This window comes from Ciconia boyciana, chromosome 4 (assembly GCF_034638445.1).
Source record: "Ciconia boyciana chromosome 4, ASM3463844v1, whole genome shotgun sequence".
NCBI lineage: Eukaryota > Metazoa > Chordata > Aves > Ciconiiformes > Ciconiidae > Ciconia > Ciconia boyciana.
Genome location: NC_132937.1, coordinates 92,629,203 through 92,647,065, shown reverse-complemented (window position 1 = coordinate 92,647,065; position 17,863 = coordinate 92,629,203). Strand labels below are relative to the sequence as shown.

The 17,863-nt window shown below is 44.4% G+C and overlaps 1 protein-coding gene across 2 annotated transcripts in view; it reads right to left on the bottom strand.

The window, feature by feature from the left end:
- Nucleotides 1-17,863, bottom strand: part of KIAA1958 (KIAA1958 ortholog) — a 65,473-nt gene that overhangs the window by 30,266 nt on the left and 17,344 nt on the right. For both annotated transcript variants that reach the window (XR_012042344.1, XM_072860614.1), the window contains exon 2: nt 586-1,853. Coding sequence is in view for 1 of the 2 variants with exons in the window: in XM_072860614.1 (XP_072716715.1) it covers nt 586-1,741 (1,156 nt within the window). In the remaining variant the exon portion in view is untranslated. The remainder of the gene's footprint in view (nt 1-585; nt 1,854-17,863) is intronic.

The window sequence follows — 17,863 nt, the reverse complement described above, 5'->3', positions numbered from 1 at the left end:
TGTGGTTGTCCTTTCTCGTCTCTGCAGACTGCTCTGATTTACGGGTCAGGGAAACCATTTAATAAAGAATTATAGAAGCGCAAACCTCTCTCCAGGTACTCTCCTTGCGTCCTCCTTTGTCTCTCCATGTCAAACATCACTTTTCTGACAGGGTGAAGGCAACACCCGACCCCCATCTCTAGGCTCCACTGGCTGAGGCCACTGCTTTCTGCTTCATCGAAAGAGTGCACGGCCAGGTTTCACGTCCTCCCCGCCCCATGCACACAGCAAGGCAGCTGCACACCGTCTCCCATTGCACAACTGCACCCAAAACGGACCTATAAACGTGTCCTAAAAGAGCCCTTTGCCTATGGTAGCGGTAGACTTTCTCACAGGGGGTGCGCCTGGCCTTTGCTCAATTGGAGGTCTTCCAAATCCTCTTCCAAGCCAGCAGGGTTTCTCTATCTACTGACTTACGAGCCGGCAGGCCCAGGGCACCCTCGCGCAATGCAGCACCTCCTACCTGGCCGCCCCCTCACCAAGCCATGCCTGGGGGGAACCACCCCCAAAACACCGCCGCCCCTCCACTCCCGCCCAGCGTCCTACCTGGCATCGACTGTGCCGCCGCCTCGGGGGTGGCAGCGGGGGCGGCGTGGGGCTGCTGCTGGCTGGAGCTGACCTCGGGCTCAGTGCTCACCGAGGGCGAGCCGGCCGCCTCGCTGCCCGGGGCCAGCTGCGGGGCGGGCGGGAGGGTCTCCTCAGTGGCTGGCGGCTCCTCCTGACCGGGCAGCTGCAGGGCTGAGAGGGGGATGCTGATGGGTTTCCCAGTGGCGGCGGTGGTGTTGGAGCTGGTGGCTGGCACCTGCAGGGCAGCCACAGGGCCGCCACCTGCCCCCCGTGCCGGGGAGGCCAGGGGGCCCCGGGGTGGCCGCTGTGTGGCCAGCCGGGGCAGGCCGGGCGGGGAGGCGGAGAGGCACTGCGGGTCGGGGTCGGGGCCCGCGGCCGGCTGGGGCAGGGCCCTGGTGGGGCCCAGACAGGAGGGCCCGGCCTGGGCCTGCGGCTTGGGCTTGGACATCTGCGTCAGGGCCAGGGCCGGCCCATCAGCGCCGGCCGTCAGCTCAGCATTGGCCACTATGTAGTAGTCCTCAGGGAGCTCCTGCTTGATCTTCTTGAGGAGCACCTCGCCACCGCCCTCATCGGCAGGCTGGGCCTGGGCAGCGGTGGGCAGGCCGGCAGCCGGCCGCTTGCGGGGGCCGGCGGGGGCCCGGTGGGGGTGCGGCTCAAAGTCGCTGTCCTCATCAGTGACAGAGGACTCGCAGACCATGTCGAAGAGGGTGGCCTCATCCTCGTACTCCTCCACGGGCTCCCCCAGCTCCGACGGTTCGCTGCAGTAGGAGAAGTCGCAGGAGTCGCGGGTGCGGGTGCAGTCCAGCTTGGCCTTCCCCGGCCGGCCCGGGTAGCGCTCCAGGGGGCTGGCCTGCGCCTCCGAGGGCACCCCCAGCATGCTGGGGCTGTCCGAGTTGAAGCTGCGGCTGTCCTGGAAGCAGACGCGCTCCTGGGAGCTGGCCCGGCAAGTGGCGGCCAGGGGCCAGTGGTAGGCATGGCCGGCACTACAGCCCCACATGGCCGTCAGGTTGCCATGGGCCCCCTCGGAGAGCAGGTGCTTGAGGTTGGGGATGAGGCTGCAGATGGTCCCATGGCTGTGGGCCCAGCTGACCAGCTTGGAGAGGTTTTCGGAGGAGGTGTGAAGGCAGTCCTCCATGGTACAGGATCAACAGCACCTTGCCGCTGGGAAGTCAGCTGAAGACGCGGTTCAGATCACAGGGTCCTGACACTCACGGTCGCGTGGTGCCAAGCTCATGCTTGCTGCTCGCCTGCAAACAGAGAGCAAAACCCCGCTCTTCAGCACTCCCAAAGCAAGACCACATTTGCACGGGCAAGTGAAACATTCGTAAGCTCAGCTAAACTCATTTCACTCTCATCGCATGCGCTCCAAAGCACGTTTCTCAGAACAGCACCTGCTTTTAAGCAGCCTCATTCCTCATTCTGCCTGCAAAAAATCTGCCTTTAAACCCAAGGGAAGGAATATCCCTGCAATACACAACTAAAACAAGATAAAATGGCTTTTTAAACAAGCCAGTTCAGTATCAGTGGCAATATGATTTGAAGCTTAAATCTCTGACAAAATGCAAATGCAGCCCAAAAGATGGTGATTGTGTCCTCATACTTAGGAAATGAAAATTAAATAAAATCTTAAAACACACAATTCATCTTGAACATCAGGGCGGCAATCAAGCACCAACTCAGACACTCCCTCTGCACCTGATGAAACTTTATGACATTTTACACCATTTATGCACATTTCTCAAAATGCATGAAGTATCTCCTTTTCAACTGAATTTGAGAGGCATCGGAATGAAGGCCTGAAACTTTAGTTTTCAATGTAAGGAAAAAAAAACCAAGGTCACCCTTCGCTGTGCTATACTGACTGTCATCAGTTGTCCAAAGGCTTAAGCGAAGCTTAAGGGACCTGCAAGGTTTAAGTCGTAAACTTCCTTAAGATCTGAGAGTTAATGTTTTGGTTTTTTACCATATTGTCTATTTTCCCAGCTCTAAATCATGATTCTGTTCAAGACAAACACTTGCCATTTTCATCAGGACTATTTAGAAATTTGCAGCACAAGGCATGGACCTCTGAGGCCAAGGCCACGAATCCTCCAATATTTCAGGTCAAACATAAAAATACAAAACCTGTCACATGTTCATCTTTTCCTGCCAGAAACTGCTTCCTGCCCACATGGTACAGATACTTTGCAGGCAAGGTCTCATCCCACGCAAGACTGCAAGTCCTCAACTTCTCAGGACTTCAGCACTAGGAGTTTCTAGGAGACCTTGCAGTTGCTTCTCTGATCCACATTTCTTTTATCACCATAAAAAAGACAATGAAAGATGATGCAGGAGATGCTTCATTCATTTAAATGAATAGAAAAGAAGGAAAAAATAAATTTAAAGATTAACCATTCTTTCAGTAAACAAAGAAGACTAAGGAATTGTAACATAACTCAGCTAAAAATACTGAAATTGTTTACAGGTAACTTCTTGGATGGTAGCTTTATTTTCCCTGAGTGGTTTGCCAAGGTATCTGGTATCAAAATTCAACAATCTGAGTAGTAAGGTTCTGATGGTATATAAGCATGGCTATAAGGTATGTCTGGAATTAATGGCGCAGGGCTTGGTCACTGCTTGACAAACGTCAGGGCACTGCTGGGGCTGGGGGCCAGGCAGCTGGGACAGCCCCAGCCCCAGGCACTGGGCTCTGGACTGACAGGCCCAGGCTGAGCTGAAATGGGGCTCCTGGGCCATGGGCAGGGGGTGGGTGGGGGTTCCAGGGCAGGCTGGGCAGAGCTATTAAGACCCATGGGTACCCTCAGGGCCCTGACAAAAAATTAAGGTTGCAGTAGGAATGCTCAGTTTGTATGTGTCTGTTGGCCTCTCATATCTCCTCTAAATGTGTTTAAATCATCAACTGTAGGAGGTTGTTCACAGGAACATTTGCTGTTAATAATTATTTTTTACCTTTTATTTTGCTTGTAATGTTCTGTATTCCACACACATCCAGATTTAAGATGCAGTCAATGTCCATTTTCCTGTTATCCAGTCATTTTAATACTTAACTACTGCAATAACAATCTTTTTCTTTTTTTCTTTACCACAACCAAATGAGATATAGTTAGTCAAATGTCTGCACAGTCCTAGAGCAATGATCACATTGTGAAAGATGGCACAAACCAGTTTTCACACAGATCCCACTACTGGGATACTGGACCCCCCAGCAGTGTGTTTCTGATGTGGAAATTATTACCCCCTACTGTAAAGATCCTCAAGGACCGTGGCTGAAATAGGTGGAAGTCACCTGTGAAGCTCTAGCCAACTTCAACAAGTCCAGGTCACTCAGACTCCAGAGGTCTGCAAGAAAGTTAGCACTTCACAGATGGACCCCAACTCATAGGGGGTGCATCCAGAGTCATTATTATTAGTAGTACAGAACCAGACAGTCTCTCTTTCTTTACACCATTGTCTTACTTTTAAAAATGAAGGTTATTTAAGTTGCTGGAGAAGATCAGTAATAACAGAGCTCAAACAACTCAAAATTTCATGGTTGCTGGGCACAGGCTGGGCTGAGAATGTTTTGACGTTACTGCTCAGCTATATTAATAGAGATTAAATGTACGTTTATATTCCTCTAACGATATCCATGTTTCCGATCTCGCCAACTGTTACCTGCTAGAGGTCACTTTTTCAAACAAGGGATCACATCTCAATACCATTTCAATTTGGTAAATATATATTTTAAATTTTTAATCACCTAAGTGGAACTTTTTTCATTAAAGTAATCAAGGGATACCAAAGAAACTGCAGCACTGTCACATGATAGCAAAGCCCGAGCATGCCTCTTTGTATACACCTGATGACAGAGCATTCACCTCCAGTGACTTTCTCAGGCAGCTAAAAGTAACTGGAAACTTCTGCTCATTTCTGCAGGCCTGTTTGGAGGCTCTCCCTAACCTTCTCCCTCCCGTGCTTTGTGAACATCACCTGCAAGACTTGGAGTTCCTGTTGTTCTCGTCTCACTTATATTTTCATATAGGCAGAAAAGCCCTTTACATTTTTCTGAACTGAAATGCAGCATTCACACCAATGCTACACCTCATTTTGTTCCCTATTCTCTTCTACACAAGCATTTTTAGATGCAAAATGAACTGCGTCAAGGCTCGAAAAGACAGCTACACACTGGCTAACTGCCCCTGGAGAATGCTTTCCCTAAAATCAACACAAATTAATACCTGCCTACTCACTTGCTCTTCAAAGTCTCCTGCCAGCTAGCTGCAGATGACCGTGTTTGCTCTGTGCCAAGGGACATGAGGAGGCTGTTTCAATGGTTTTGCAGCTTGCATATCCCTGCCCACTCACTCTCGTTCACCAGGCAAAGGGTGGCCTGTGCAAACCAAAACTAGAAACAGAATGGACAAGTACTCCCTACGATTCCCTCCAGGAGGCTCGCCACAGGTCTTTCCTCCCCACCCAGTGGCTGTGCCTCACTGGTAGGGTCAAGAATGGAGCCAGCATGAGAATTTCTAGATATTTTGCAAACTTCCAGGTATTTTTCCAACATCTTTGAAATTAAGCATGATATGGAGGGAAGTCCTGGATAATGGATGAAAAAGAAGAAGCACATCATTAGGAAACAGAGTAAAAATGGTGTAAGATTCAAGCTTGTTTTTGCAGTAACTCAAGCCAGAGTGCATGCACAGAGAACAACTGCTACAGTAAATTCCAGCTTCTATTATTGCCCACATGAAAACCCAGCAATGGTAGAGATCTCACAGCATCACCTGCAACACAAAACTCCTTGCGTGACCAGTGCCTCTGCGCAGTGTAATAAATGCAGTAGGTCCCCACCTTGCAAGTCTTTTAGGCACTGGAGGAAGCTCCCCTTTTCAAACATACAGCTTTTAAACATCTAGAAGTTGTTTGCTATATTTGGTTGTTTGTTTTAAAGATACACTGCCAATCTTGACAGGGGTCAAAACCTCCAGGGCATCTGCATTTCTGCCAAGTGGTGTATTCAAAGATATGGACATCCAATGGACCCTGCCACAGAAGAAACACCAAAAGATGGGAGGAGTAACACCATACTCATACAAGGCAAAGAGGACAATCTGGAAAGTGAACAGGGGAAAGGAAGGAGAGTTATAGTCAGGGCTATAGTCAGCAGCTACATCAGTGCAGACCCATGGGAAAGCATGGAGCTGCTCAGTTGCTGCACGACCAGGGATGTATCTTAGGAAGACAGAAAGCCCAGCTTGGCTGAAGAACCATCTTCCGCACATGAAAATGAGATCAGGTCAACTGCCACGGTCTAGATTGTTTGTGCAGGGCTGAAAATCCAAAGACATCTGTTATTCAGAAGCAATGTGTCTTCAGTTCACCAACTGCAGTAGAAGTTGACAATGGCACTTTGGCAGGGAGGAACTCGCTCTGTGGAAAGCACAGCAAATCCATCGCTATCTGCCTGGTTTCCTGAAGACGGACCTTGTCTGTTCAGTCAGACAGCATGCTGCTGGCTGACAGTCTGCTCTTGTTTGCTAAATCACATTTTAAAGATTAAAGAAGTCATTCATTCAGACTGGCAAGATTCGATAAGATGACTCATGCGTAATAATCTGCTAACGTGTATACTCTGAAATCATACAGTAGCTGGTAAAAACATGCTATAGCTTCAGTGTGAATAACACTGGCATTTTAACTGCATTACAGATGGCGAAGCCTTAACCTTCCACAGCACTTTTCTGCAGTTCAGAGCCTAGCAATATCTAATTCAGAGTGAAGCATGTCTAGGTGCTGGAAATTCACTGCAGCTATCTGGACCCTAAATTAAGAATTTGATGTTACAGCTTGTTTAGCTTTTACGACCTCATTTACAACATGTCGCTGTAGTGACTAATGTGTACAGACTACGTGCTATGCCAGAAAGCATTATTGTTGCAAAACCATTCCTTGAGATCCGTTAATGCATTAACTGGAACATCACTTGATTTGGGAAAGGAAATATTTTCTGTATCCAGAACCAGGGTTTTGCCATAGGACATCTATTTGGTGACCAAAGGGTAATAGAAAAATGACAACCTCTAAAGAGCATCCCTCTTCCATGTTCTAGGATGGGACTTGGCTTAGCTAGCTTCATGCGGACAAAATTCTTCCTGATTTTACACACAGCAGTAGGAACAGGTCCTTTGTTACGACCCAGAGAATAAGCACTGACACCAGGCAAGTCCCAGGAGCAACAGCAGTTGGTAGCTGTGGCCACCTTGAACCCTTTTCTTTATCCCATGCAGAGAATGAACGAACACCGGTGGGGAGCAAAGACCTGGCTGCCTCAACTAGCTCTCCTCCTTTCCCTCCTTGTGCATGAGGGTGTTGCAGTGGAGTTTTGGTTAGGACCTCATGGGAGGTTCTTTAGAACAAACAGGAAACCTGTGATGTGGCTCCCCCAGAAAGGCGGCAGCAGAGGTGAGGATGCAGTGAAGGAGGTGAATGCAAAAAAATGGGTTGAAGCAGAGGTGTGCAGTGAGAAGTGTGTGTCCTCCAGCAGCATCTGCAAACTGGAATGTGTGTTTGGTGGACCTACAGCTCAGGGAGGTGATGGGTGCATTTTGTTCTAAGGAAGGCAAGAAACCTTGTTGGGATCCTGTCCTCTCACAGACTTACAGGCAGTTAGCAATGGATTTCCTTCTCAGGGTAACATTAGACAAGTCGACACAAACTAACTTGCATCACATAAGTGTATGTTTGAAATTCTGCTACCACTACTGATTATTAGCATTTCAGAAACTTCCACGCTGATTTTTATTCAAGGGAACAGTATAGCCATGGCTACATTAACCAACTCTTGGGACATGATCCCAAGGCTGATACTACTGAGAATTTTCTAAAAGCCCAAGATTTTCAAGTAAGACTACAATGCAAAAATTACTTCTGTTAATAATAAAAAGTAGTCTTTCTAATCTCACAGCTGTATAAAAACTCTAAAACCTGAATCCTAAAACATCAAAAAGAGAGGTGTAAAAAACCCTGCATTTACTCATTTTACATAGCATGGATTTCAAACCAATCTTACAATATCTGAAAAATTAGTTTTAAGTGTATTTATGGAGAAGCAATGTTTTATCAGCTTCTACATTCAGAGGTCCCAAACCCTTGTGTGTTGGACTTTGCTTTCTCATGCTAGCAAAAGAATCTCAGAATGTTTTAAATGTGTTCAGCCTCTCTGCCCTGCCCAAACTTACTGGGCTGTTACTCCATCACCATCTGAGGGGGAAGCACTGCTTCATTTTGAAGGATCTTTGTTTTCCTGCTTACAACTAAGGAAACACAATTGCTAGCTAACAGATAGAGAGCACTGTGAATTAAAGTTTTAGCCACCATGGTGTAACTATCTATCTCATTCAAGATTTTCGCCAATGGACAATATTAGGGCTTCTTTTATTATTAGCATTTCTTAAGCCAAATGCTTAACATTGCTAAAGGACTGAAGTCAACAACAGCAGAAATCCAAGTGTCCATTCATCAGAGAAGGCAGAGCAGTACTGAGGTCCCCACAAGGTCCTGCTGTGGTCCCGTAGGCCCCGCTAGCCATCAATCCAGGATCGCAGGCAGTATTTCTCCTTCCCAAAGTAAGAGGCTGAAGGAGACTCAGCAGGAGCTCCTGCCTTCCCCAGATATCGGTCTCCAAATGCCAGAGGCCCCAGCCATGCAACAGAGCACCCAAAATCATGCCACTGCTAATTACCTTCCCTGCTATCTCCTACGAGGCGACTGCTATTAACAGTGGAGTTAAAGCTCAGCCTCTTTGCCCCAGTGTTTTGATTTCTTCACTGATATTGCTAACGATGTCATCAACTTGTCAAAGGACTGGGATGGACAACCACTCATTCAAAACAGGCCAGCAAAGTGGAAGGGCTGGGAATAGGTCAGTGCATTTTCTCTATTTTATACTTCAGGACTACAAAACTTCTCTGTCAACTCAAATATTACTGAATTTACTTTCTGCTTGAAAGAAAGACTATGAAGAATAAGCAGAGAGGGAGAGAAACAAAGTATGTAGAAAATAATGACATCTTATAGGCAAGGTATGAATCAACCAGGTGTCCCACTTTACCATGGGGGAAAGGGGCAGACCTCCATCTCTGATACAAACTGCACATGGTTCCCTTTACTTAGGAAAACATGTTTTTAATTGAATGTCTCTCTGGGAAACAAAAGGCTATAAATTACAGAGGAAAGGCTCACAAATTCTGGCAAGTTCTGCAAGCCTGTGAGATAGTTTGGCAATGTCATGTATCCTTAAACTAGAGAATAATTTCTCCAGCTCTGCTCATTTGTCACTGTTCCCTTATTATTCTTGTACAGTCTCCAGCTGGTGTCTTCAAGGGAAAAACAACCTCTCACCTTAACAACATCACTGACTATTTCCAAATTATGTGAGCTTATACTATTTGTTCATGTTTTTAGCTCTGTAAGAACTGACTTAGAAATAAATAGGGATGTACAGTAAGAACAAAACAAAACCTTCATGCTAATTTTCCACCTCCACAATTCTAGGCTCATCCCAAATTTTATATCGATTCAATCATTTATGTGTAGCAAGTGCCTTCCCTTTTGTGCATATCAGAGCTTCTGTGCTTATATCTTGGTCTTTCTGAAGTCAGTAGGAGCTCTGCTATTGAATAAGCAGGCCAGGGTTTCACCCACAATGAACCACAATTATCATTCCTACCACCAATGAGCAGCACCAAGAACGCTCTCCTGACACGGGGATGCAGGGGGAAGTAGAAGAAAAAATAACCACACAACTTTCTGGGCAAGCAGTGCTGTTCTCCATTCAGAAAAATCTCACGGTTGTCTGTCACACTTGCTCCACGAGACCACAGCTCCTCCTCAGCTGATGGTTAGTCTTCAGGGAAGACGCTCTCCTTGCCAAGCGTGGCATGCCTTCAACTGCAGCTGTCATCACAGCAAGCCCGAGGAAAGCAGCAAAACCTGTTTGCTGGTGAAACTCCTTCCGTTGGCTGAGAAAGAAAAGGATTTGGCTGGGACAGTGTTTGGGGATTTCCTTGCCTTTTCACGTGGAAGACTACCACAGGATTATGAGCCTCCCAAGAGCCTGCCTCATTCACAAAATGAAATGATCCATCCATTGACAGCAGAACAGACTGAGGAATACTTTGAGGGTTTGATACTTAATCCAAATGTAATGCTACAAGCACCACTGCTTCTATTTTTGTTTTTTTTCTCAGCACCCACTAAACAGGAGCTGCATGAGCTTTGCTCCTGCACAGCATGGCTGAAGGGTCATAGAGGGACAAGAGCACCAAAAGGAGAAGCAGGTGAAAAGGGAGCAGAACAGATGGTGCAGGAAATCTGAGCGATCTGAGCAGGATCTCGTCACCTAAGAACCTCTCTTCTCATCCAGATGCCAACGTCTCGATTTAAGCTTCCTCAGACTGACCTGTTCCTCACTCCATTCCCCCCAGCTCACTGTGACTCTCTTGATAACCGCTCAGACACATTAATTCCTTATCATTAATCCCCTACCAAGCCACCCCTGTGCTGGTGCTTCCCAGTCCTGAGCTTCAGTCCTCAGGAATATAGGCCTCATTTAGTTGTCCTCATTTGCAGTAAGTAGGATCATCAGAGAATGGTACAGAAATGCATGGGACTGCTTCTTGCTGAGGAAGGATCTTCCTCCCAAGGAACATGTCAGAAACGAAAGTGAGCTTTCTACAGTTCAAGAACATATCTGCGAAGCTGCTGAGCACCTCCAGCTCCAGAAACATCAAAGCAATTGGCAGTGCTACACTTCATTTTTTTTACCTTGTGTCTTCCTTGCATATCCCATAAAGGACATTGTCGTGGTTTAGCCCCAGCCGGCAGCTAAGCACCACGCAGCCGCTCGCTCACTCCCCCCAGTGGGATGGGGGAGAGAATCGGAAGAGCAAAAGTAAGAAAACTCGAGGGTTGAGATAAAGACAGTTTAATAGGGAAAGCAAAAGCTGCGCACACAAGCAAAGCAAAGCAAGGAATTCCTTCACTCCTTCCCATGGGCAGGCAGGTGTTCAGCCATCTCCAGGAAAGCAGGGCTCCATCACGCATAATGGTTACTTGGGAAGACAAACGCCATCACTCCAAATGTCCCCCCCTTCCTTCTTCTTCCCCAGCTTTATATACTGAGCATGACGTCATGTGGTATAGAATAGCCCTTTGGTCAGTTTGGATCAACTATCCTGGCTGTGTCCCCTCCCAGCTTCTCCTGCACCTGGCAGAGCACGGGAAGCTGAAAAGTCCTTGACCAGTGCAGCAACAACTAAAACATCTCTGTATTATCAACACTGTTTTCAGCACAAATCCAAAACATAGCCCCATACCAGCCACTATAAAGAAAATTAACTCTATCTCAGCTGAAACCAGGACAGACATGTTCTGCTATGCTCTTCCCAGAAGCTCTGTAGCACTAAGGTAATCCTGTAAAATATTAACCCTCCACACTGCTTACAACTAAGCAGTGTACAGGTGAACCCAGAAAAGATTTTAGGATTTTGAAAGTACTGAATAGTGTAAACATAGTTATAGTGCTTGAATAGTGTAAACATGGAAGACAGAGAAATCCTGCTTGTTCAATTCAGTATTTAGCAAAGGCACCCCTGAAATTTTCTCTCAAAGGGTCAATGAAACATAACTCATTTTCTTAACACAGACACTTCTCACTGTGGTCTGCAGAGAAGACCTGAGAGGTTAGATGGACTCTGTACCCTGGCTTGAAATCTGTGTTTCTTCAGGCTGACAAATTAAATCTAATTTTAGCAGTAGCAGCTTTGCAGACTTAGAGACTGTTAGATGAACTATCCGATGACCATTGTGTGCTCCCAGGTTAGTGACACAGGCTGAGGGGAACTGCAGGGATCTAACATGGAAATAATTTCCCCCTCTGCTTACACTCTGTGAGCTGCATTCAGATTCGGTGTTTCACCTCACCAACATGCAATGCTGGGCAGCATTGTAGCTGCTTGCGTCACCGGTGAAATCTAGCTCACCTGTCTCATCTCTGCGCAGTCACTATCTCTGCCTCAGCACTCCAGTTCAAGTTGCATCTCCATGTCAGAATTTAATGAATAAGCACCCCCTTGCAAATCTGTGTGGAGCTTGTTGGGTTTTTGTTTGTTTGTTTTTCATATATATGTACCACGGAACGAACTCAACTGTGTGCTCAGTGCACAGATGTTGATTTATTTCTGGCTATACCTTAAATTCGAAGCCTGGAGAGGGAAAAGGAGTAGAAATGAACTTTCAAGTCTTCATCATGTCACCAACCAGTTTCCAGAAGGTTGCTCCCATATAACAATTTGCAATGCACTTTTAAAAATGGCAGAGTTTTGATGGAGGGAAAACACAGTTCGTTTTAAATGTCCTTGAACCAAACCCAAAAGTCAAGTCCTGCATTACTGAACTGCTAAAGCATCAGACTCCTCCGGCAGCTAGAATCCTGCCTGCTGCAGTAGCTAAAAATGACCAAATATATATATATGATCCAGCACGCATATAAGTTAGGAATACTTCTATATAAAATAGAACTTTCAAAACAAAAATACACCAGCTGGACCAGCTGAAATCCTGCTTTTAAAAACATAAATGATTTACTCACTGTTCACTCCAGCATACATTTCTACAACGGTGGAAAGTTCTCCAGAGCAAAAGCATGGAGACAGCAAACATTTTCAGTTGCACTCATGGCTTTCTCCACTAGCAAGAGTGGAGAAGATGTAGCAAGAATGAAGATCAGGGCAAAATTCATCCCAGATATAAGCTCATAGAAAGCTGTGCAACTATCACTTGTTTGAATTTGGCTCTACCTTCCTTTGAGGTTGTAATGGGTCTGACACTGAACTTTTCCACACCCTCAAACCCAATCTGTCCTTTTCATAAAGTGTCTTTCTATAGCAAAGTCAAAATGAAGGTTTCCAGCTCTGACATTTTTACCACTGCACTGTTGCTCATTCCTTGAATACAGGTAGGACCACCGCTGCACAGAAGGAAACAGCTGTTGTGATGCAGCCAAACTATCCACCATCAAATTTGCTTAGGAGAGCTTGATCTAATACCCACCAAGGTGAAGACTCCGTTGAGCTCAGTGGTCATTGAGCCAGGCTCAGATGTCTATTTTATGAGTTTGGAATTGCCCAAGGAATAATGTCACTGCAGCTACTTCCCTGGATGGGTGAATTTTGATCGCTGTTCTTTGGGGAATCAGAACTGATTCAAATATGCCTCTACACTCATATAATTCTTGCATCGTTATATTTGATAGATGGCATTTTTTAACTGAGTCACCAGTCCTTGGATCCCTGTAGTAAGCCAGATTCTCTTGCTTTGAGTTCACATTTTGTCTACCAAAATTTAATATAAAAAAACAAACCAAAACAAAAAACAGCAGGACAAGCAATTTACCATGCTCTGGCTCCAACAATATTTGCTGAGGAATTCAGCATGAGTGGGTAACCCCACATACAGCAGTGCCTGCTCATGTGTTTTTCTCTAAAGCTTTTTCCAGAGCTTTGCAAGACGTGTAAACATACAGCCTGTGCTCAAACACAGTTATAGAGGTGTGTTACGGCTCTGGAAAACAGCCTTTTTGGAGCTGTTTGGTTTCTGATCCAGGCTCAGATTTTCCCCAGGAATTTCCAACTGTTCATGAGAGCTCAAAGCCACTCCTGTAGCCCTCAGAGCAGGGCTGAAGCATAGTAAGGGGGTCAAGCCTCCAGGAAACAAGAATAAGACCTCTTGCTCCATTTCTGTCAATCCAGCATCTCTTTTAAGTGCCAGAAACTCTTATCTCCACTTTTAATGACTGCAAGCTATTCATACAGGAGCTGGCATCCTCACTCAGAGCAAGCTATGGGGGGTGAAAACAGCAACACAGCTTCCCAGAGCAAACACAATGTGTTCTGGGTTTGCTTTTGCCAGAACTGGGTCTTGCAATAACCAAGCAGGGACTCTCAGGTACCTCTAGTATTCGATGTCGAGCGTCTGGGATAAAAGCTGCTCTGGGGAGGAGGCAGAAACGACAATGACCGGGAACTCTGCATCCAGCCAACACCTGAATAGTTAAACAGCTCTGCTGAAACAATGCCAGGGTAAAGACCCAGTATTCACAGCACCTCCACGAGCTTTGTCAATAGGGCTGTCGACAGCAATGACAGCAATGTCAGCGTAAATACGATGGTGACACCAATGTACACTGCTATACCACGCAACCAACGGGACAGCTCAGAGGACTACCTGAGAAGATGCCTGTGTGTTAGGACTGGTAAAACATGGCAGGGAGTTTTACTGTAGCCTCAAGTCAATCTTAGCCATCTCTCATATTTTACTAGCCCTGTATTCAGCAAAGGACATTTTTAAAGAAAGAACACATTTTCTGGTAAATCATTTCTGAAAAGTATATTGACAATAAGATTTTTAAAGTGCTGAGTGTTTGAAAAAAGCCTAGCTTTTACTTAGCTACCAGGGGGCTGATGTATCATGGCTTGGTTATTTTGTGTTGGTTATTAAAATTTGTTCCAGAATTGCATCTTCACACCATTTCTCAGGATGATCTGAATATAAAACCACACTATATCAAAGATGCTAGCATTTGCCTCAGCTTGCAGTTCACGATCATTCTTTAATGGAGAAATCACACCACATGTTTGGAAAATCTTTAAAATACATGATTTCCTGAGTTTACAATTAAGTGTGTGTACCCTCTCTAATTTTAGAATTAGAATAAGAATGAAGCACACACAGCCTGCAGGCAAGATGTTTTCCCTTGTCTTTCATTTTCCTAGAAATTGTATTAGGAGAAAGTCTACACGTAATTTACTAAAAAGAAAACAAGACTATTACTGTTGACTTGCACACAAATTATGAAGACCAAACTCTCCCATCTTCTTAGTGGAAAACCAATGCCTTCAGTTCCAGCCCAGACAACTTAACTACACCATGCTATTCCTCGCAAGCAAACGCAAGCAGCTTCTGTCGATGAAAGACTTTACTGTGCCAAAGTCGGTTTGAGTTTTTTATTTGTAGGATTTCTCTCAATTCAGGGCTTTTCTAAACTAAGGGAAATTGGAATAGTGCAACTATAGCAATATTGAAAACATGCATTATTTGGCTAAATAGTGCCAGTGAAACCACATTATTAACCATCTACACAAAACAGAGGGGTTGTTTTCTGTAGAAAACTAGAACAATCACAGCAACTCAACATTTCTGTGTGAGGATAAAATTCCACTTTCTATACTAGAATTTAAGGGTTTAGGTTTTCCCTTCTGTTTTTAAACACAGAGATGGTTTTGGATGTTAAATGATTTTCCAAGGACTTAATTCTCAGCAAGAAAAACATTCTGAAACTGTCTTTACAGTGGACTTTTGCGTACTGTAAGTATCAACAACTATCCTTATCATTAAACTACTGGTATCAGACTGAGGGCCTGCCCTGCAGTTTCTTTTTAAAAGCTTCAAAAAAAACCCACAAACCCAAAACTTGGAGAAAAGAGTTGCAAGAAAGAACAGACTTGAAAAAATACAAGAAAAATAAAGACAGCAGATTATTCCATGAACAGGCTTGTATCCAACTGTGCATAACAGATCACATGCGGCTAAGTCCCTAATAAAGTTCCTAGACAAGACTTTGACATGATGTAGGAAAAACAGTAATATGAAAGATGCCCCAGAGATAAGCCAGTAAAAGCAAGGATTTGAATTCAAATGTAAGCCAGTCAGAAATACAGGGTAAGATCCTGTAGTCAACAGGCAGTGGATAAAAAAATTAGAAATGCTCCACCTAACTCTGCACCAATTTTTCTATCACCCCTGGAAACATTCCTCGGGGATTTCTAGGCTTCTAACACAATATAATTGATCAATTCAGATTATCCTAAAATTTAAACCAAGGCTTAAAACAGATTACATTTTAAGATTACTGAGATTGATTCCCTGAAAGAGCCCAAAGAGATGGAAGCCTCATGATGCTGCAGCTGCATAGAGGTGAGGAGCTGGTGGCAGACCCACAGGGCAAGCAGCCTGACCTGCTCTTGCTCTTGATGGAGAAAGCAGGGAGAGAGCCACAGTGCAATGTAGAGATCTCGGGGACAGAGCCTGCCCGGGCCGTTCTGCACAGCATTTCGAAAGCCTGCAGGTCTGGGTTCAGTGGGACTGGAGCTACAGAGGCTTAAGCATATGTACATGGAAAAGGTCCCTTTGACCTTGGCTGGCTCAGCCAGCCCAGGCCCCAGTTCTTAGAAGCATTTATGTAATCAAAAGGATGGACAAGCACTGAGTGAGGTTTTCAGAGGTCTCTGTAGGCATGTAAACATACACAAAATCTGATCCCAAGTGTCTAAAAACCTGTCAAAGCTTTAGACAGGCAAGTGCCAAAGCTTTGGCCAAAAGAGCTAAATTTGTCTTCTCAAGCAAGCACAGTTGTTATTAACATCAGTGCAAGATTTGGCATGTACAACATGGAGATTTAGGGATGGTGCATGATTAAGAAACAGCAAGGAAGCCCAGAATATTAATGTTTTACATATAAAGGCACTGGCAGCAGGCAAACAAGAGAAGACTTTGGAAGAGCTGTATCTATCGTGGAGGACTTTCAAGAGTCTCAAAAGCCCTCATTATTTCCTCTTGGAGATTCAAAAACAGAAATGTCGCCTCTGGACAACTGGCAGAACAACATGCTACTTACACTGCTGAATGTTTGGCAGAGCCAATAAAAATAAGACTATATATCATGGGACAAGTAAAATGGAAGGGGGTGTAAAAGATTAAAAATTAATATATAATTGATATAGAAATGATATATAATTGTAAATCATTAATATATTGTTGCATATATTGTTACATTGTTACATTACACATCTTCATTAAAGTCTGTTCTTGCTATGCTTCATTAGTACTGGATCTCCTGCACCAAATAGATGAGGAAATTCATTCCAAAATTACCCATTTCTGCTCATACTGGTTCATTTCATGACTAGAGTGAGAAATGGCCCTAGACAAAATGCATGCTAGTAAAAACATCTGAATAAAAGTAATTACAAGCAGGATAGTAATTTATTTTAAGGTACACACCTCAAAAGCATATCACTAACCTCCTTCAAGAAATGCATCCAGATAAACTTAGTCTCTCCAAAGATAACAGAAAAAAACTTTAAAAATATAAATCTTTCCATCTGTGGTACTCCAGACTTTCTCTTCTCTTGCCAATTAAAAGACAGACAATAAACCAAAATATTTCTTAAAACACAGTAGGTTTCAAAGATACTAGAAGATATTTTACTATATCAACCTGACAGTGTTTCCAACTAATCCTTCCTTGTGGTTGCATTTATTCCAGCCTTTGAATAGAGTTAGTAGAAAATATACAGCCATTGCTTATTCAAAAAAAAGAAAAAAGAAACCTTTTACCAGAAATATAAGCTGAAGTGTCATACCCTGTAGTCATTCCAGGGACATTGATATCAATATCTAATTTCCTTTAACTCTCTTTTAACTCTTAATTAATTCTCTCCAGATATGAATAACCTATTAGCAATTAATTACAAACACTGGAAAACATGCCAAGAATAACTGAAGATCACAGTCCAGGTAACACAGAGCTTTCTAACATATGTAATTACTAATCTAATTTTTGTAAACATTTTCTGCAAGGACATGCACACATTAGATACCCATTCATCCAACTGTGTCATGGAGTGTATTTGCATTTGAAGCCAGTCAGGTCTCTTACACAAAACTGTTCATACAGATTCAGCAGATATCTGGACATGTCTTGTTTGGAGGAATAAAGCAGAACCTAGAAGGGTTATTTTGGAATTATACTGAGGAATTCCACAGGCTCTTATTTAGAAATTAGAAACCAAACAAAAAGGAGAAAGGGTGAAAAAGAACATGCTGACATTAATACAGGGGCTAAGTGTATTGAACTGCCCTGACCCCTTTCTTGAATTTCTGCTGACGTCTTTTCAAAAGGACTTCTTTGGCAATGCGCTTGAACAGCTTCATCTCCTCTTCTCTCAGAAAGTCCTGCTCCAGTCAGAGCTGCTGACTATTTACTATTATGGTGAGTCCAAAACAAAAAAACCCTGTATTGTGTATTATTGTATTAATGCCTTGCACCATTCTTCAGGTGTCTGCAAACATGGCTGGCTTCTTCCAATTGCAAACCATTACCAGTGAGAGAGAGCTGGTGGGGGGAGCAGTGAACATTACTACCCCCAAACTCAGC